This window comes from Vigna umbellata, chromosome 4 (assembly GCF_029865625.1).
Source record: "Vigna umbellata cultivar VRB3 chromosome 4, Vumbellata_1.0, whole genome shotgun sequence".
In the NCBI taxonomy this organism is placed as follows: domain Eukaryota; kingdom Viridiplantae; phylum Streptophyta; class Magnoliopsida; order Fabales; family Fabaceae; genus Vigna; species Vigna umbellata.
This window is the reverse complement of record NC_142168.1, coordinates 8347235-8360526: the sequence shown is the minus strand read 5'-3', so window position 1 is coordinate 8360526 and position 13292 is coordinate 8347235. Positions and strand designations below refer to the sequence as shown.

The 13292-nt window shown below is 32.6% G+C and overlaps 2 protein-coding genes across 2 annotated transcripts; one reads left to right on the top strand and one right to left on the bottom strand.

Moving 5' to 3' along the window:
• Nucleotides 1–2507: 2507 nt before the first annotated feature.
• FAS1 (chromatin assembly factor-1 (FASCIATA1) (FAS1)) lies at nt 2508–7641 on the top strand. The gene is made up of 12 exons (XM_047297893.2): nt 2508–3236; nt 3367–3466; nt 3760–3907; nt 3995–4118; nt 4556–4902; nt 4979–5272; nt 5561–5642; nt 5724–5852; nt 6103–6498; nt 6743–6880; nt 7112–7148; nt 7253–7641. The coding sequence occupies exons 1-12, from the start codon at nt 2703–2705 to the stop codon at nt 7405–7407; spliced, it is 2484 nt and encodes an 827-aa protein (XP_047153849.1). The 5' UTR covers nt 2508–2702; the 3' UTR covers nt 7408–7641.
• Nucleotides 7642–8307: 666 nt separating this feature from the next.
• LOC124825304 (Calcineurin-like metallo-phosphoesterase superfamily protein) lies at nt 8308–12965 on the bottom strand. Its single transcript, XM_047297891.2, has 4 exons — nt 12576–12965; nt 11216–11457; nt 9246–10820; nt 8308–8869 (listed from the first exon to the last, which is right to left on the bottom strand). Exons 1-4 carry the CDS (start codon nt 12853–12855, stop codon nt 8750–8752), a joined length of 2217 nt encoding a protein of 738 aa, XP_047153847.1. The 5' UTR covers nt 12856–12965; the 3' UTR covers nt 8308–8749.
• Nucleotides 12966–13292: the final 327 nt, after the last annotated feature.

Sequence of the window (13292 nt, the reverse complement as noted above, 5' to 3'; positions counted from 1 at the left end):
AGTGATAAATTTTTAAAAAATCTATAATTGAATTTTTTTTACTATAATATAATCAAAGTTTAAAGTAAAAAAATCTTATATTCATTTAAAAAATCTGATATTCATTTACCTGATTTTATTGATGGAAATATTTACTAATAATACAAATTTTAAATTATTGATAAGATTTTACATACGTATTTTATCAATATATTTTTAATAGACAATTAAAATTTTAAAATTATTTAAATTCATTAATAAATTTTGTTTTATTGATAAAAATATTTTCATTAATAAAATTAATTGATAATATGTTATTTCTTTGTAATAAGAAATTTAATCTCTTTAAAAAAAATCTAATTAATTAAAAATATTCAGTAATTATTAGACTACGATACAATATGATCAAATTTCATAAAATAATACATTAATAAAAAAACAACTTTACAAAACTGCTTATGATAACCGAGTTGATAAAAATAAAATGATATAAAATATCATAAAAGTTTTATTACAACTATTTTTTCTAAACGAAATAAATTTCTATGTATTATAATTTTAAATTTTTTTAGAGAAAATTAAACTCTGATAGAACTTTATATAAAAAGAATTGTATACATTTTTTATTTAGATAAGTAATTTTATTTTAAATAAATGATTTAACAAATGTTAATTAAATTTAAATTTTATTTACTTTATAATGTATATTTTTCGTTTATGTAAAACTGAAAACATGTAATCATAGATAAAAGAATTAAAAATGATAAAAAAGTATATTAAAATATAAACCTAATATTAAAGAAAAAGGTTAAAGAAGATATAAGATAGAAATTAAATAACCAATCTCATATGATATAAATAAAAATGTTCTAAGATAAGTTATGTTAAGTATATCACTATATTATTCAAACTAGCTAATAAATTGATTAAATAAATCGATAATTAACATGTTACTCTTACTAATTATATTGTTTTCATATGCAAGTCAACTTTTTATTAGGGACGAGAAATACACTAAATTGATAAAATAATGTAAATATGAAACAACACTATCATGTTATATTAACGCAACAAATTATCATGTTACAGAAAGTAATCATGATATTTTATCCTCTTATATCTTATCTTCAAAACAATGTAGTAAGTAAAAATCAACAATATTAAGCTAAATTACACAACCATAAAGTTCTCCTGCATGGAAAATCAAAAATCACATTTGGATTCACAAATATCTACTAAATTTAATCCGTAATTAAGATGACATTAATATCATTGAACTAACTTGCACAACAAAATTTGATTTTGTTAATTAAATTTGAATTAAAATGTAAATGTAACTTAAATTTTTGTAAGTTGTTTTCTTGCTAAATCAACTTACTTACTACATTTTATGACATTGAAAAACATGTTTAAAAAAAAATGTATACTGGAAACAATTTGCACTTAATAATTCTAAAATTAGTTTAAAAATAATTCAACATAGTTGAGTTTAGTTTACTAAAAATTATTATACAATTCAATTTGTTTTCTTAAAATGTTATCCAATTTAATTTCAGGCAATATTTTTTATATTTAATTTTAACATATGATATCTATATAACTTAAAAAAAATATATTAATATTTTCAAACCAAAATCACAATTTAATAATTTCTTAATAAAGAAAAAATAATTTTAAGTTTTATAATATTAAATATATTTTTACAATAAAATAATATGTTCATTATGTTTTTAGTAACAAAATTCACTAGTTACATTGAAATTTTTTTTATGGATATGTTATCATTAAACTATAATGGTTGTAATTTTTATCATTTATGATTTTTTAAATATTTAATAATTATCATATTTTTTTATTTTCCTGTTTTTGGTTTAAGACATGTTTTAAAAAATTATTCACAAATCCTTGTAAAAAGGGAGAAATCAAAGATAAAAATGCAACGAACATTTTTATGAGTTAAGTTTATCTTATACCTAAGTTATGTATACAAGTTTTGCAATATAACTTTTTTTTTATTCTTTTTAGAATTTCATTATAAATAAATTTTAATTTATGATTTAATTTTTTTTTCAAAAGAAATTTATGATGAGTTTTATCCGATTATACTATTATTATGGTTATTCAATTAACAATTTAATGATATATTCTTTAAGTGAAGTTCCTAATTAATACATAAGTTTTAAGATATGAAAAAAATGAAACTTTTAATAAAATTAAATTTATGAAATAATAATTGGGTTACTTCATGGTATATTTTTGTAATCGGCTTAAAAGGGTTGGGAAGGAAATAATAATTAAGTTACTTCATGATATATTTTTGTAATGGGTTAAACCGTTGAAAACAGGTTTTGGACACCCAATTGTAATCGGGTTAAAACGGTTGAAAACAGGTTTCGGACACCCGAAAAAATAGATTCGAATGCCCGAAAATACGATTGCAATGGAGCGAAATATGCGAGTTTGGCGCGAAAAACAAATTTTATTACCCTTTTTTGTGTTTATATTCTAAACCTTATTCATTTCTTCTCCAAAGCCAATTTTCAGTTTTTCTTTACCATTGTGTTTATATTATACATGTGTCCAAACCGATCTTTTCTTAATCCAGTCTCCTACACACATCATAAGAAATAGGGCGGAGTTCATTTATTTTCACTACAGATCTCACAAGTTTAATCAGTTATCAAAATTCACAGCAGGTTTTGAGAAAAGTGGAAGAGGTGGAAATGGCAGAGCCCACAGGGACCATGGCCGGCGGTGCCGAACTTTTTTCTACTCCGCCTCGTCCTTCTTCTCAAGATCCGAATTCGAATCGTGCCAAGACCACCACTCCGAGGAGCACCACCCCGCGGAGCCGGAAGAAACTTCCATTGGTGCTGCAAAACCTAAAGAGTACCGAGGAAAAGCAAGCCTATATCGAAACCCTAGAGAAGGAGCAAGACGCCTTGTTCCGCTACTATAAGGAAGCCGTGGCCGAGAAGGTGGGCGTCGAACTGAGCCAGTGCGGTGGCTCACGAAACGCCGTCGTCGCGGCTCTGTTGGAGGAGAGCGACCTTCCGCTGTCTAAGCTTGTCGAGCAGATTAATGACAGATTGAACGGAGAGGTAGGAAGTGGCGCAATCGTGCTGGCTGAGCCGGTGACCCACGCCACCGTGAAGAGTAGCGTGTTGTTTGCTGGACAGCGAGTGACTTATGGATTGCCTAATGCCGATGCTGATGTATTAGAGGACTACGCCGAGTCGTGTCTTTGGTGTTGGGAGGTGATTGAGAATTCTTGCTTATCTTGATTTCAGTTCATGTTTAGTCAATTAAGTATTCAATCGTATAACATGCATGCTAGGGCTTGGTCATTCAATTCTAATTGAGACTTTTTTTTTATCGGTGATGCAGACTAGGGATTTGAAATTGTTACCGCAATCTGTTCGAGGACAGTTTGGTGTTCGACGCATGTGCAGGAAGAGGATCCATGATAGGATTATAGCGGTGTCTGGTAATGTGCTCACTATTAGTGTAGTTAGTTTTGGTTGTCGTACTTTGATTATAATTAATCAAATTATTTATTTTTCTTGAAAGTAAGAATGTGAGTTTTTAATCTTGCTGTTGGTATTGTGACTTTCTTTTTGTATGGTAGCTGCATTTATACTGAAGCTAGCCATAGTTTACGTTCGTAGTTGGTGTTTAATTGTTTTCATCTTTCCATGAGTTCTTTATCTGATCAAGTTTTAGAAATGAGATTGTTTGTTTATTTACTAGGTATTTGCTAACTATATTTTTTTCTTCCAGAAATGATAGCAGCTTTGAAAAGGCTAGAGGGTGAGCCAAATTTCAATGATGCCTTAAAGAAGGCATCGACAAAGCTCAGTAAAGCTTTTCCTGAAGCAGATATCCGCTTGTTAGTGGATAGTTCGATGCAGAAAAACAGTGAAGCCATGTACATAACACTTCCTAACATAATTTGATCTGTGTATTACTATTTAAATGCCTATGATTGATTTAATTTTCTCACCTATGATTGTAGGGACAAGAAAAGAGCAAATCAAGAAAATAAATTGCTAATGAAACAGCTGGAGAGAAACAGAAGAGAAGCTGAGAAAGAGAAAGCAAGCATGCACAATGAACTGCAACGAGAAACACAGCCCAATGTAAATGTGACTATTTTTGCGATGCTATGTGTTTTTTATAGCTGAAGTTGCTTCTTCTTGATGCTGCTCTTATTGACAGTGCAATCATGTTTTACATATGTTTGAAATGAATATTTTCTGCTAGCTAACAGGATTGTAGCAGTCTGTTGCGTTATATGGTATTTGTTATAATATAGTGGTACCAATTCTTAAAATTTAGGATACAGTACTTTTTGAATAATTTATTTTGAATTAAAAATTGATTTATTAGACATTAATACTTTTGCAAGTATATAATTGTAATGGCTTATCAAGTTTAATTTTTTTAAAGCATTATTATATATTTTTTGCACTATATAATAAAAGTATATTAAAAAATCTTTAATACATATGATATTAAAATGAAATGATATTTATTTAATACATCTGAGAGTTTTTCAACCACTTGATTCTTTTAGGAATCTGATTCACAATTGTCACAAGGTGAGGCAAAAAATGATGAGAAATGTTCTATAAAAAGGCAACAGCAAAAGAAACAAGTAGAGGAAACAAAAAGGGATCAACGGCGTCGAGAGAAAGCTGAAGCAGAGTTAAAGAAGAAGCGTAGTTTAGAAAAACAAGCCTCACTCATGGAGCGTTTTCTGAAAAAATGTAAAACTAATTCCTCATCTGAGAATGACCAAGTTTCAACCAAATCAACCGATTTGTCAAACAGCAAGAATGAAAGTTTGTCTGAGTCAGCTACACTTTCAATGGATTGTACTCTTGCATCAAGCAATGATGTAACACTTGAGGGGATTCGCAAGTAAGTTTGTTTAAACATTATTTTTTACACTGGTGGTTCTGTTTTCAGATCTAACTAAAAATGTCTCACTTTTCAGGTCACACTTTTCTTCATGGCGCTCTTTAGGACAATCAATTCGCTCAAACAGAAAACAGAACTGGGGCATTCGTCAGAAGCCTAGGACTGAAGTTTTTAAGGAGCTTAAGCTGACAGCTATTAAAACTGATGTTCATGATGATGAGTTGGGTGAATGTAGTTCTGATATCAGTTCATGTCCAGTGAATGCCGATGGTTCTCTTCACGATGACAAGAAGTACCGTCGAGCAAGACAATTATTTCAGTTTGATAAGTCTCATAGACCTGCCTTTTATGGTGTTTGGCCCACAAAAAGGTTGGATTGTGCTTCATGCATGGGTTTTTTATTTCGACTTTTAATAGGATGTAGTATGCATTTGCTTAAAAATGGGTAAATCCAGTGATTCAACTGTTCGTCTAAAGTTTAGTTATGCAGATACTGTGCCTAATGTCAGATGCTCTGTTGTTGATTTGATTAAATGCTTTTAAATGATTAACATTAGAGTTCTTATCAATGATACTTTTGCTTTTGTGTGTTATAATATGTATTTTCAGTATTTTCTTGTTTGAGATTGCATGTGATTAAAATTTGTCTTTCTTCTAGTCATATTGTTGGAGCACGCCATCCGCTAAGGAAGGATCCAAACCTGGATTATGATGTCAGCAGTGACGAGGAGTGGGAAGAGGTGCATTGATTTTTCTCTATTTAATTGAATTGATTTAGAATGGATGCCGTCCATCTGCTAACAACATTCTGTCTACTTTAGGAGGAACCTGGTGAAAGTCTTTCTGATTGTGATAAAGATGAAGAGGATTGTCAAGAGGAATGCTCGAAGTCTGATGAAGAAAGTGAAGATGGATTTTTTGTACCCGATGGTTATCTCTCTGAAAATGAGGTATAGGCTTGGTCTTTTTGCTATTACAATGTTTTGCATTTCCTGATTCTGAGACGAGTCATGTTTTAGACTTTTTGATTTCTTGATATCCGTGCATGCCGTTTATATTTTTTTATCAGCCATGGGATAGGAGCAAGATCTCAAGGGCTTCTTTTATTTCACCTAGAACAGTAGTATCGTTAACAAACAACTGTTTTGAATTTTTAAACCACTACAACTGCTTAGTTAAATTTATTTTATTTATATATAGGGTGCACAAGTGGACAGAAAGGAAATGGAGGGTGACACTAAGGGGAATGATAGCTCATCTGGCTACAATGAGGAGTTTTGTGCTTTACTTCGGCAACAAAAATATATAAACAGTTTGACAGACCTTGCTCTCCGGAAAAATCAACCCTTGATTATAACAAATTTCAATCATGAGAAGGAGTTGTCATCAGATCACAGTACTGGTGGTATTTCTAAGGTGGAGCAGAAGTGCTTGCAGGCCTTGAGTATGTACATAGTTCCTGGCGGCTCACTTGTAGAAATACCCATGGGTAAGATGCAAGACGAGGAGCAAAAGGTCCATCGCTCTGGTGGTAAAGGTGGTGCGAGTTCAATATCCGGTGTAGCTGCCATTTCTGACTCAGACCTACTCACAATTGTAAGTTATGCGTTTGAGTTAGATAATTTTCTTGCATCTATCAAAATGTATGTGTAGTTTGCTAGAGTCAATGTAGTGAAATTGGTTGAGGGAACAATCAATCATTATGTTGGTTGAGATGACACTTGCCAGGTGCAGGGATTTGGGGAAGCTGCCCCTTTTGTTCTCTCCCAACTTCATTGTGGCTAATTTTATGAGATAACATGCAAGTTTTATCACTTTACAAAGATTGTTAACTTTTCAGGTGACCACTATTCAAAGTTGTTCTCAAGGTATGAATAAAGTGCTACTGTCTTTGCAACAGAAATTGCCTTCTTTGCCGAAGTCCTTAATGAAGAATAAAGTACGCGAAGTATCTGAATACGTTGATAACCGTTTGCAGGTTAGTTTGGTGGAGAGATCTCACAAACTAAAATAAGAGTTTCATATGATATATGATACCAGTCACGTTTTTAATAAATTTTTCCGGGTCATTGAGATGCCAAGCTGTATATGAATTTGCGCATCACGACCTAAAAAGCCAATGCTATTTTTACTGTCTGGGACACAGACTCTCGTTGATTGAGTCTAGTATGTATCTATGCTGAATTTTATTTTTCTCATTTTTATCCAGGTGAAGAAAGAAGTTCTGGATAAGCTTGGTTTGACAGGTAAACCTGGTGTTTGTTTCAACCCGAAGTCTTGATGTTGTTTGTTTCAACCCGAAGTCTTGATGTTGTTTGTTTCAATATCTAAACTGTCTGATTGAACACAGAAAAACCCGGCGAGGGACCGAAGAGTATTGCTGCATTTTTTTCAAAAAGATGCTCATCGCCGGGTGGTGAAGGTGTGAAAGGTGAAACTTCACCGCTGCCATCCCAGAAATCATCTTCCACTGATGAACGACCAGAAAGTTCATATAAGATGTAATGTCTCACATTTTATTGCCTTATAGTCGTTTTTCCTACGTTCAGATTTCCTAGTTTAGACTTTGTTCACCACTGTAAGCAAGTTCCTGAATACCCTCCATGTCCAATGCTCCCTTTACTATGTTTTGCAAGCTTAGACTTCATTTTGTTAAATGTTGTATAAAAAGAGAATGTACTATTTGCACCCTATTTTTATTTTTCCAGTTGTCTTTTAATAATAAAAGTGATTGATTTATATTTGTCCTCAATCTTCTTGAATAATGTATTTGATTTCAATTTTTTTACTTGGATTAAAACTCTAAGTATTCCAAGTAAAATGTTAAATTATAGAATCAATGGGTATGAAATAATAATGAAGCTATATTTATTATATGTATTTTAAGTAAAATGAATATAAATATACTATCACATTAAATGTTACTTATTAATTGACCTATTAATATATAAACAATTTGATTACCTTCTAAGTTCATATTGAATTGCAGAAGACGACACTCACATGGGAAACTATTGAATTTTTAGTTGATCAGACTTGTTTTTTTAGTTATGATAAATGATTAAACTGTTTTTTTTTCTTCTTTAAATGATTTTTTCTATATGCCGATAAACTGAATCCGTGTTAATGTTTTAAATCTAGTTCTCTAATAATTATGATTTCCCTTAGTAAAAATAATTGAACATTGCCAACTAAAAATAACCCTTCCCTAAACCTTTAGTTTTTTTATCTGCTGCTTTATAATCAGGAGATTTAAGGAAACATATGAAAGGTAATGAGATGTTATTTCAGTGAAAAGACTTCACCATAGTTTGATTTGGTAATTATTATTTTTTTTCACAAAATTATTGAAGCTTATAAAATTTTATAACATTTATGGATCAATTAGCACTCACTGCACTATTATTTCAATATTCTAAAAATAATCAAATATCATATAATAGATTATATATTTGCAATTTTTTATTTGGTCTTGTTATCACAGTAACACTACGCAATTCAACAGTGAATTAATAAACTTATATTCTAAACCTTGTTGAATACTGTAAGAGTCACAAAAATCCAGTTGCATACTTCTTCAACCCATGTTAAACCACTACCACAGTGCATATTAGATAGGTCCTTTTTGGTGCTTCTAACAACTATTAGCGTAAACTAAGGCAAGCCCTATGAATTCTGACACAAAAACGTAATAGTGAATGAGGTAATTTCTTGGGTGGTTGAACATACCAAACAACTAGTTGATGAGTCTATAATGTTTGTAGAACCCAGCCAGCTTCAACCACAAGTGTTTCCTCTGGTTGTTGTCATAACATGGAGACATGCAGGTGAACCTCTGGAACAAGTTTCATCCAGCGTTTCTGGTTTTGATGATAGCATTTGCCAACAAGAAGGGAACTGAAATACCATAGCCCAGAAAATGGAGAACTGGGTTCATCTCATAAGCTTTTAGAAGAGTTCTGCAGTTCTGTAACGGAAAAAGTTAAGTAAATGAAACCGAACAAAAAACAACGAAAGAAAAAGGAAAAAGTAAGGACAACCAAAAAATTTAATGTTATTCTCTAACTAAAATAAGAGTTTCATATGGTACTACTAACATTGACCTATTATTGTGTAATTCATCAAGTTGGCAATTTAATTTTATCTGAGAACTTTACAATTGGAATAATCCATGTTATACCAACTCTTAATTTCGGTTGCATTCTTTACAAACTATACTTCAGATTCCTCCATTATAATTGGATTTGACTATTTCAAAGAGAGTAAAGATAATATAAGTAATATCAATTGTTGAAGAGAAAATTGGTGCTTGATATGCTGCAATGTTTTGTTTTAAGGCTTACCATAAAATGTTTCCAACAAATTGCCAGGCACACCACACACAGAAGCTTCCTAATCCATCTCTTGTAAAGGTGAACGTTTGATACTATGCTGCTATGGTGGTCATTTAATACAGTTTTTCTAGAGTCCATACGAAGGTCATCTTTCTTCTTCTCTAAGAATGCTAACACATGTTCCCGGAAAATTGCTCTTTCTGCTGTCAGAGCACCAGTGATCAAAATTGCAGGCAAAACCACGTATAATAGATGGGGAAGAACCACCACTATGATATCAGGAGATCCAACATACTCAAGCTTCCTCTCTCCATTAGAAGTCTCTATGGCCCACCCCATATAGGTCATGTATACCATATTTTCCCCTTCATTAAAAACTTGCCCCATAAACCAGGGGGACAATATCAGATAAAATAGGTACGCTATCCAACCAAACCATAATGTGTTGATCCTGCACAGCTCCTGGAGAAACCATAATACACCATTTACCAAGCCTTTATTGACAATGAAGTTCTTGTAAGTGTATCTCTTGTCTAGAAAAACAAGGAGAGCTTTTGGAAGAAGAAGGAATAAGAAGAAAAAGTAAAGAGCAGACCAGAATATTGGGTAGTATAGGGCAGCCCATTGACACCCCATGACCATGAACTCCTTCCAGCTCCAAGAAAGTTTGAGGCTAAGACCATTGATAGAAAAAGGCCTCAATTCAGTCAAAGTTGATCTGCCTGCACTGTCATTTGCTTCAATTTGAAGCCAATATCTATCAGGAGAAGCATCCTCAAAGGCTTTGTAATTCCATGGTGCAAGATAGAGGTCTCCCGTGGTGTTCTCATCAGCATGCCTGATCATATGTGTTTCTAATACTAAATCAAGGTTTCCAGATTTTGAGTCGTAGATCCTAGCTACAACTGATGCAACTGGGGCAAAAGAAAACACCAGAGCTCGAATTTTCTCATAAGATGAAGGGAGCACAGATTTACATTCATAGTTGTGACGGCATGAAGATGTTATCATGAAGCGAGAGTCTAATGGAAAAGTGGGCAATATAATTGCAGGTTTGGTTCCCGATTTGAAATCAACATCAACATATGAAACATGGCCTCTATCAATGGCTAAAATTCGAAAGGCTCTACTCTTCCTCCAATCACCCATCTCCCACTCCCAAAAGTCTTGAATTGGTGTGACTCCCATCGAACAATTTACAGTACTTTCAAATGATCTCTGATGTATATTGAACTGAATTTTTTTTTGCAAGGGAGAAAAATGACCACTCAACTGATGGTGCCGCTTTAAGTTCACACCAAATCCAGTATGGAGATGCCCACACAGGTAAGCTGATATGGAATGCTTTAGGAAAACATCCTCCAAGGTCCTTCCAGAAATAGAGGGCGCAGAAAATGAGAGTGGAAAATGCCCAAAGGAAATTTTGGTAACTGGTTTTTCTGACTGAGAATCCCACTGTGAGAGTTTCAAGTCTAGATCCTTTAGTAATTGATCTGTGGGATGCCCAAACAGATTGGTTGGACCTCGTAAGCCAGTTGACATTGTGCTGTCAAACCCAACAAAGAGATGTTTTCTTTCTTTGGTCTGTGATACAATGCGAGTGTGTAAAAATAAGTAAGAAACAACATCATAGCACCAAGCAATAATAATAATATAAAGAATTAAACCTAATATTTGAGAGCTCTGAATTCTTTAGTCTAGTCCAAACATGTGCTCAAAGGAACTGGTTTTAACAACTTTATAATTCAGTACATAAGCATGTATTTCATCGTGGTTTCAACACTTAATTTTCTAATCAATGTTTACAATCCTAAATTCCATGGACCAAATGGAGTCTGATATTTAAATTTGTGTCTTACAATATGCTTATTGTGAACGTTAACAACACCTTGATGCATGCTCTAAAGTCAGGGAAACAGCAACGTTTCAATTTAATAATTTGATATTTACTCAAGAGAAAATAAATATGCGACACTGACCTCAATTGTGACACTATTGACACGCCCACTTCTTCCTAATTGCCCACTGATGCTGTATTTAGAAAAAAAATCAGAAGAACAACCAACAAACGGAACACCAAAACTATCATGGTTGCCTCTGAGGTCAAAGAACAAGCTCTTGTCGAGTCCACTTCTCCCAATAACAGTGTCCAGTACGCTCCGGTATTCCACCCATTCATTCTCATTCTGCCTCATTGTCAGCAAATCCTTGCTTTTACCGTCTGGTAAACAGCAACATTAACCACAACATTAGAATAAAGAGTTTAATCTTCATACATAATTATCTAATCAGAAATCATCTCTATAGATAACTTTTAAAGCAAATTAAAATTACAACCCATGAAATTTCATCAAACACCACGTGGTATGGTATCTCTACTTTGTTTTACCCCCACACTAGCTTCCCTTAGTTCTGTCATTTGTTTAAAAATAGATCAAATTCATGTCTTTTTATTACCTAAGAAATACGTTATACAATCAATGTACCCTTATAAAATGTTTTATTTACGAGAATAGACAAATTTGTCTCCTATATTACAAGAATAGACGGATCGTACAACCTCACACGAGTTAGTGTATTTTTAAATTGTTGAATCTATCGAGGATGAAGTTTATTTAGAAGACCCAATATCAAATGAGATCCGAGTCCACTCACTTAAAGAATTGACATCACTCTCTACACAAAAATTTAAGACAATGGATTAATGAATCTTCAACCTTATATCGTGTTCTAGTTTCTCATTTCTAACTATCGTGGGACTTAGACTTATACACTTTGAATCGATTATGTACTATTGAAGTTGTCTACCTCTACACGATTTCAACAATACATACAGGTTGAAGTGGTATACAGAGTACATGATTTCAACTTTTCACGTCTAGGGATGTACGACTTCTTCTTATGAATTCAAATACTACAAGACTTGTCTATTTTTGTAATTTTCTTAAAATTTTTCTATTTGTCTACTATCATTATACACTTGTAAAAATACTCTTATAAGGGGATTCAGTATACAAAAACAAACAGTTACGGGTATGCTCTCTGTTTTAAATATTTGAAGACTGACAACCAATCAGAAATCATCTTTAACATTAATATCAAAAAAATAATCATATTAACAAGTTTACACCTTTACAATGTACATTCTAATTAAATTCTAACATCTCAAAGCATTGTTTCAAAAGTCAACGACAGTACTACCCCAATTTATGATTAGACGACCGTAAAAATTCTTAGAACAAATCCCACACATCATTATTCGACACCCCAGAAACAATTTTAGCTTAAAAATGGAAACTTAAAAGGTGGGTAATGAAAGCAATGAAAGACAAGACGAACCAGTGAGGTCGCCAGTGATGAGGACGAGGGAGGGGTTGATGACGGAGAGAGCGGGGCCCACAAATTCGGCGAAATCGAGGGCTCGATTTGGATGGTGAACGCTGAAATGAAGATCGGAAAGCTGAACCACCCAAACCACAGAATCTGGGCCTTCTTTGATGTGTGTATCTCCATCACTGCTTTCAGCTATGCAAATGTCACACAGAATCGCAACAGCAAGAAGAAGAAGAAGAATAAGCTGTGTGCTTCTTCCTCGGTGGTTTTGGGTTCGCAGTTTCATTTTGAATTGTTCAAATTCAGTGCTCGGAATTGGGGTGCTTTTTCTACGTTGGTTTCATGATCACTGTAATGAACTACAGTGAATGACCCATGTTCTTCCTTCCACTGAGATTCTTTTATTAATTAACAATCTCGTTTCTTAAATATAAATTAATCATTAATTGGTCTTTCAATTTGTTCTGAAATTTTGATATTGTATTTGTAAAGTTTTTAACCTTAGTTTAATTTTAGATTTCACATATATTATTTCCTTTTACATTTCAATTACTTCAATTATTCTTCAGGATATTTTAAATAAATGAGTTCACTTTTGTATAAATTACATACACACACATATAACTATTTCTATGTTTTTATTTAAATGATATTTAAGATAAAGCTCAAGGACCAGATGTTCTAAAATACAATTTAGGAAAATGACTAAATAATTGATTAACA

Excerpts from the sequence above, each read along its gene's own strand:
- FAS1 (XM_047297893.2), top strand. The coding sequence starts at position 2,703 with ATGGCAGAGCCCACAGGGACCATGGCCGGCGGTGCCGAACTTTTTTCT. Across the intron at positions 5,643-5,723 it reads GTGACGAGGAGTGGGAAGAG|GAGGAACCTGGTGAAAGTCT; the intron begins GTGCATTGATTT and ends TGTCTACTTTAG. Across the intron at positions 6,499-6,742 it reads ACTCAGACCTACTCACAATT|GTGACCACTATTCAAAGTTG; the intron begins GTAAGTTATGCG and ends TTAACTTTTCAG.
- LOC124825304 (XM_047297891.2), bottom strand. The coding sequence starts at position 12,855 with ATGAAACTGCGAACCCAAAACCACCGAGGAAGAAGCACACAGCTTATT. Across the intron at positions 11,458-12,575 it reads CATCACTGGCGACCTCACTG|ACGGTAAAAGCAAGGATTTG; the intron begins GTTCGTCTTGTC and ends GCTGTTTACCAG. Across the intron at positions 10,821-11,215 it reads TCAATAGTGTCACAATTGAG|ACCAAAGAAAGAAAACATCT; the intron begins GTCAGTGTCGCA and ends ATTGTATCACAG.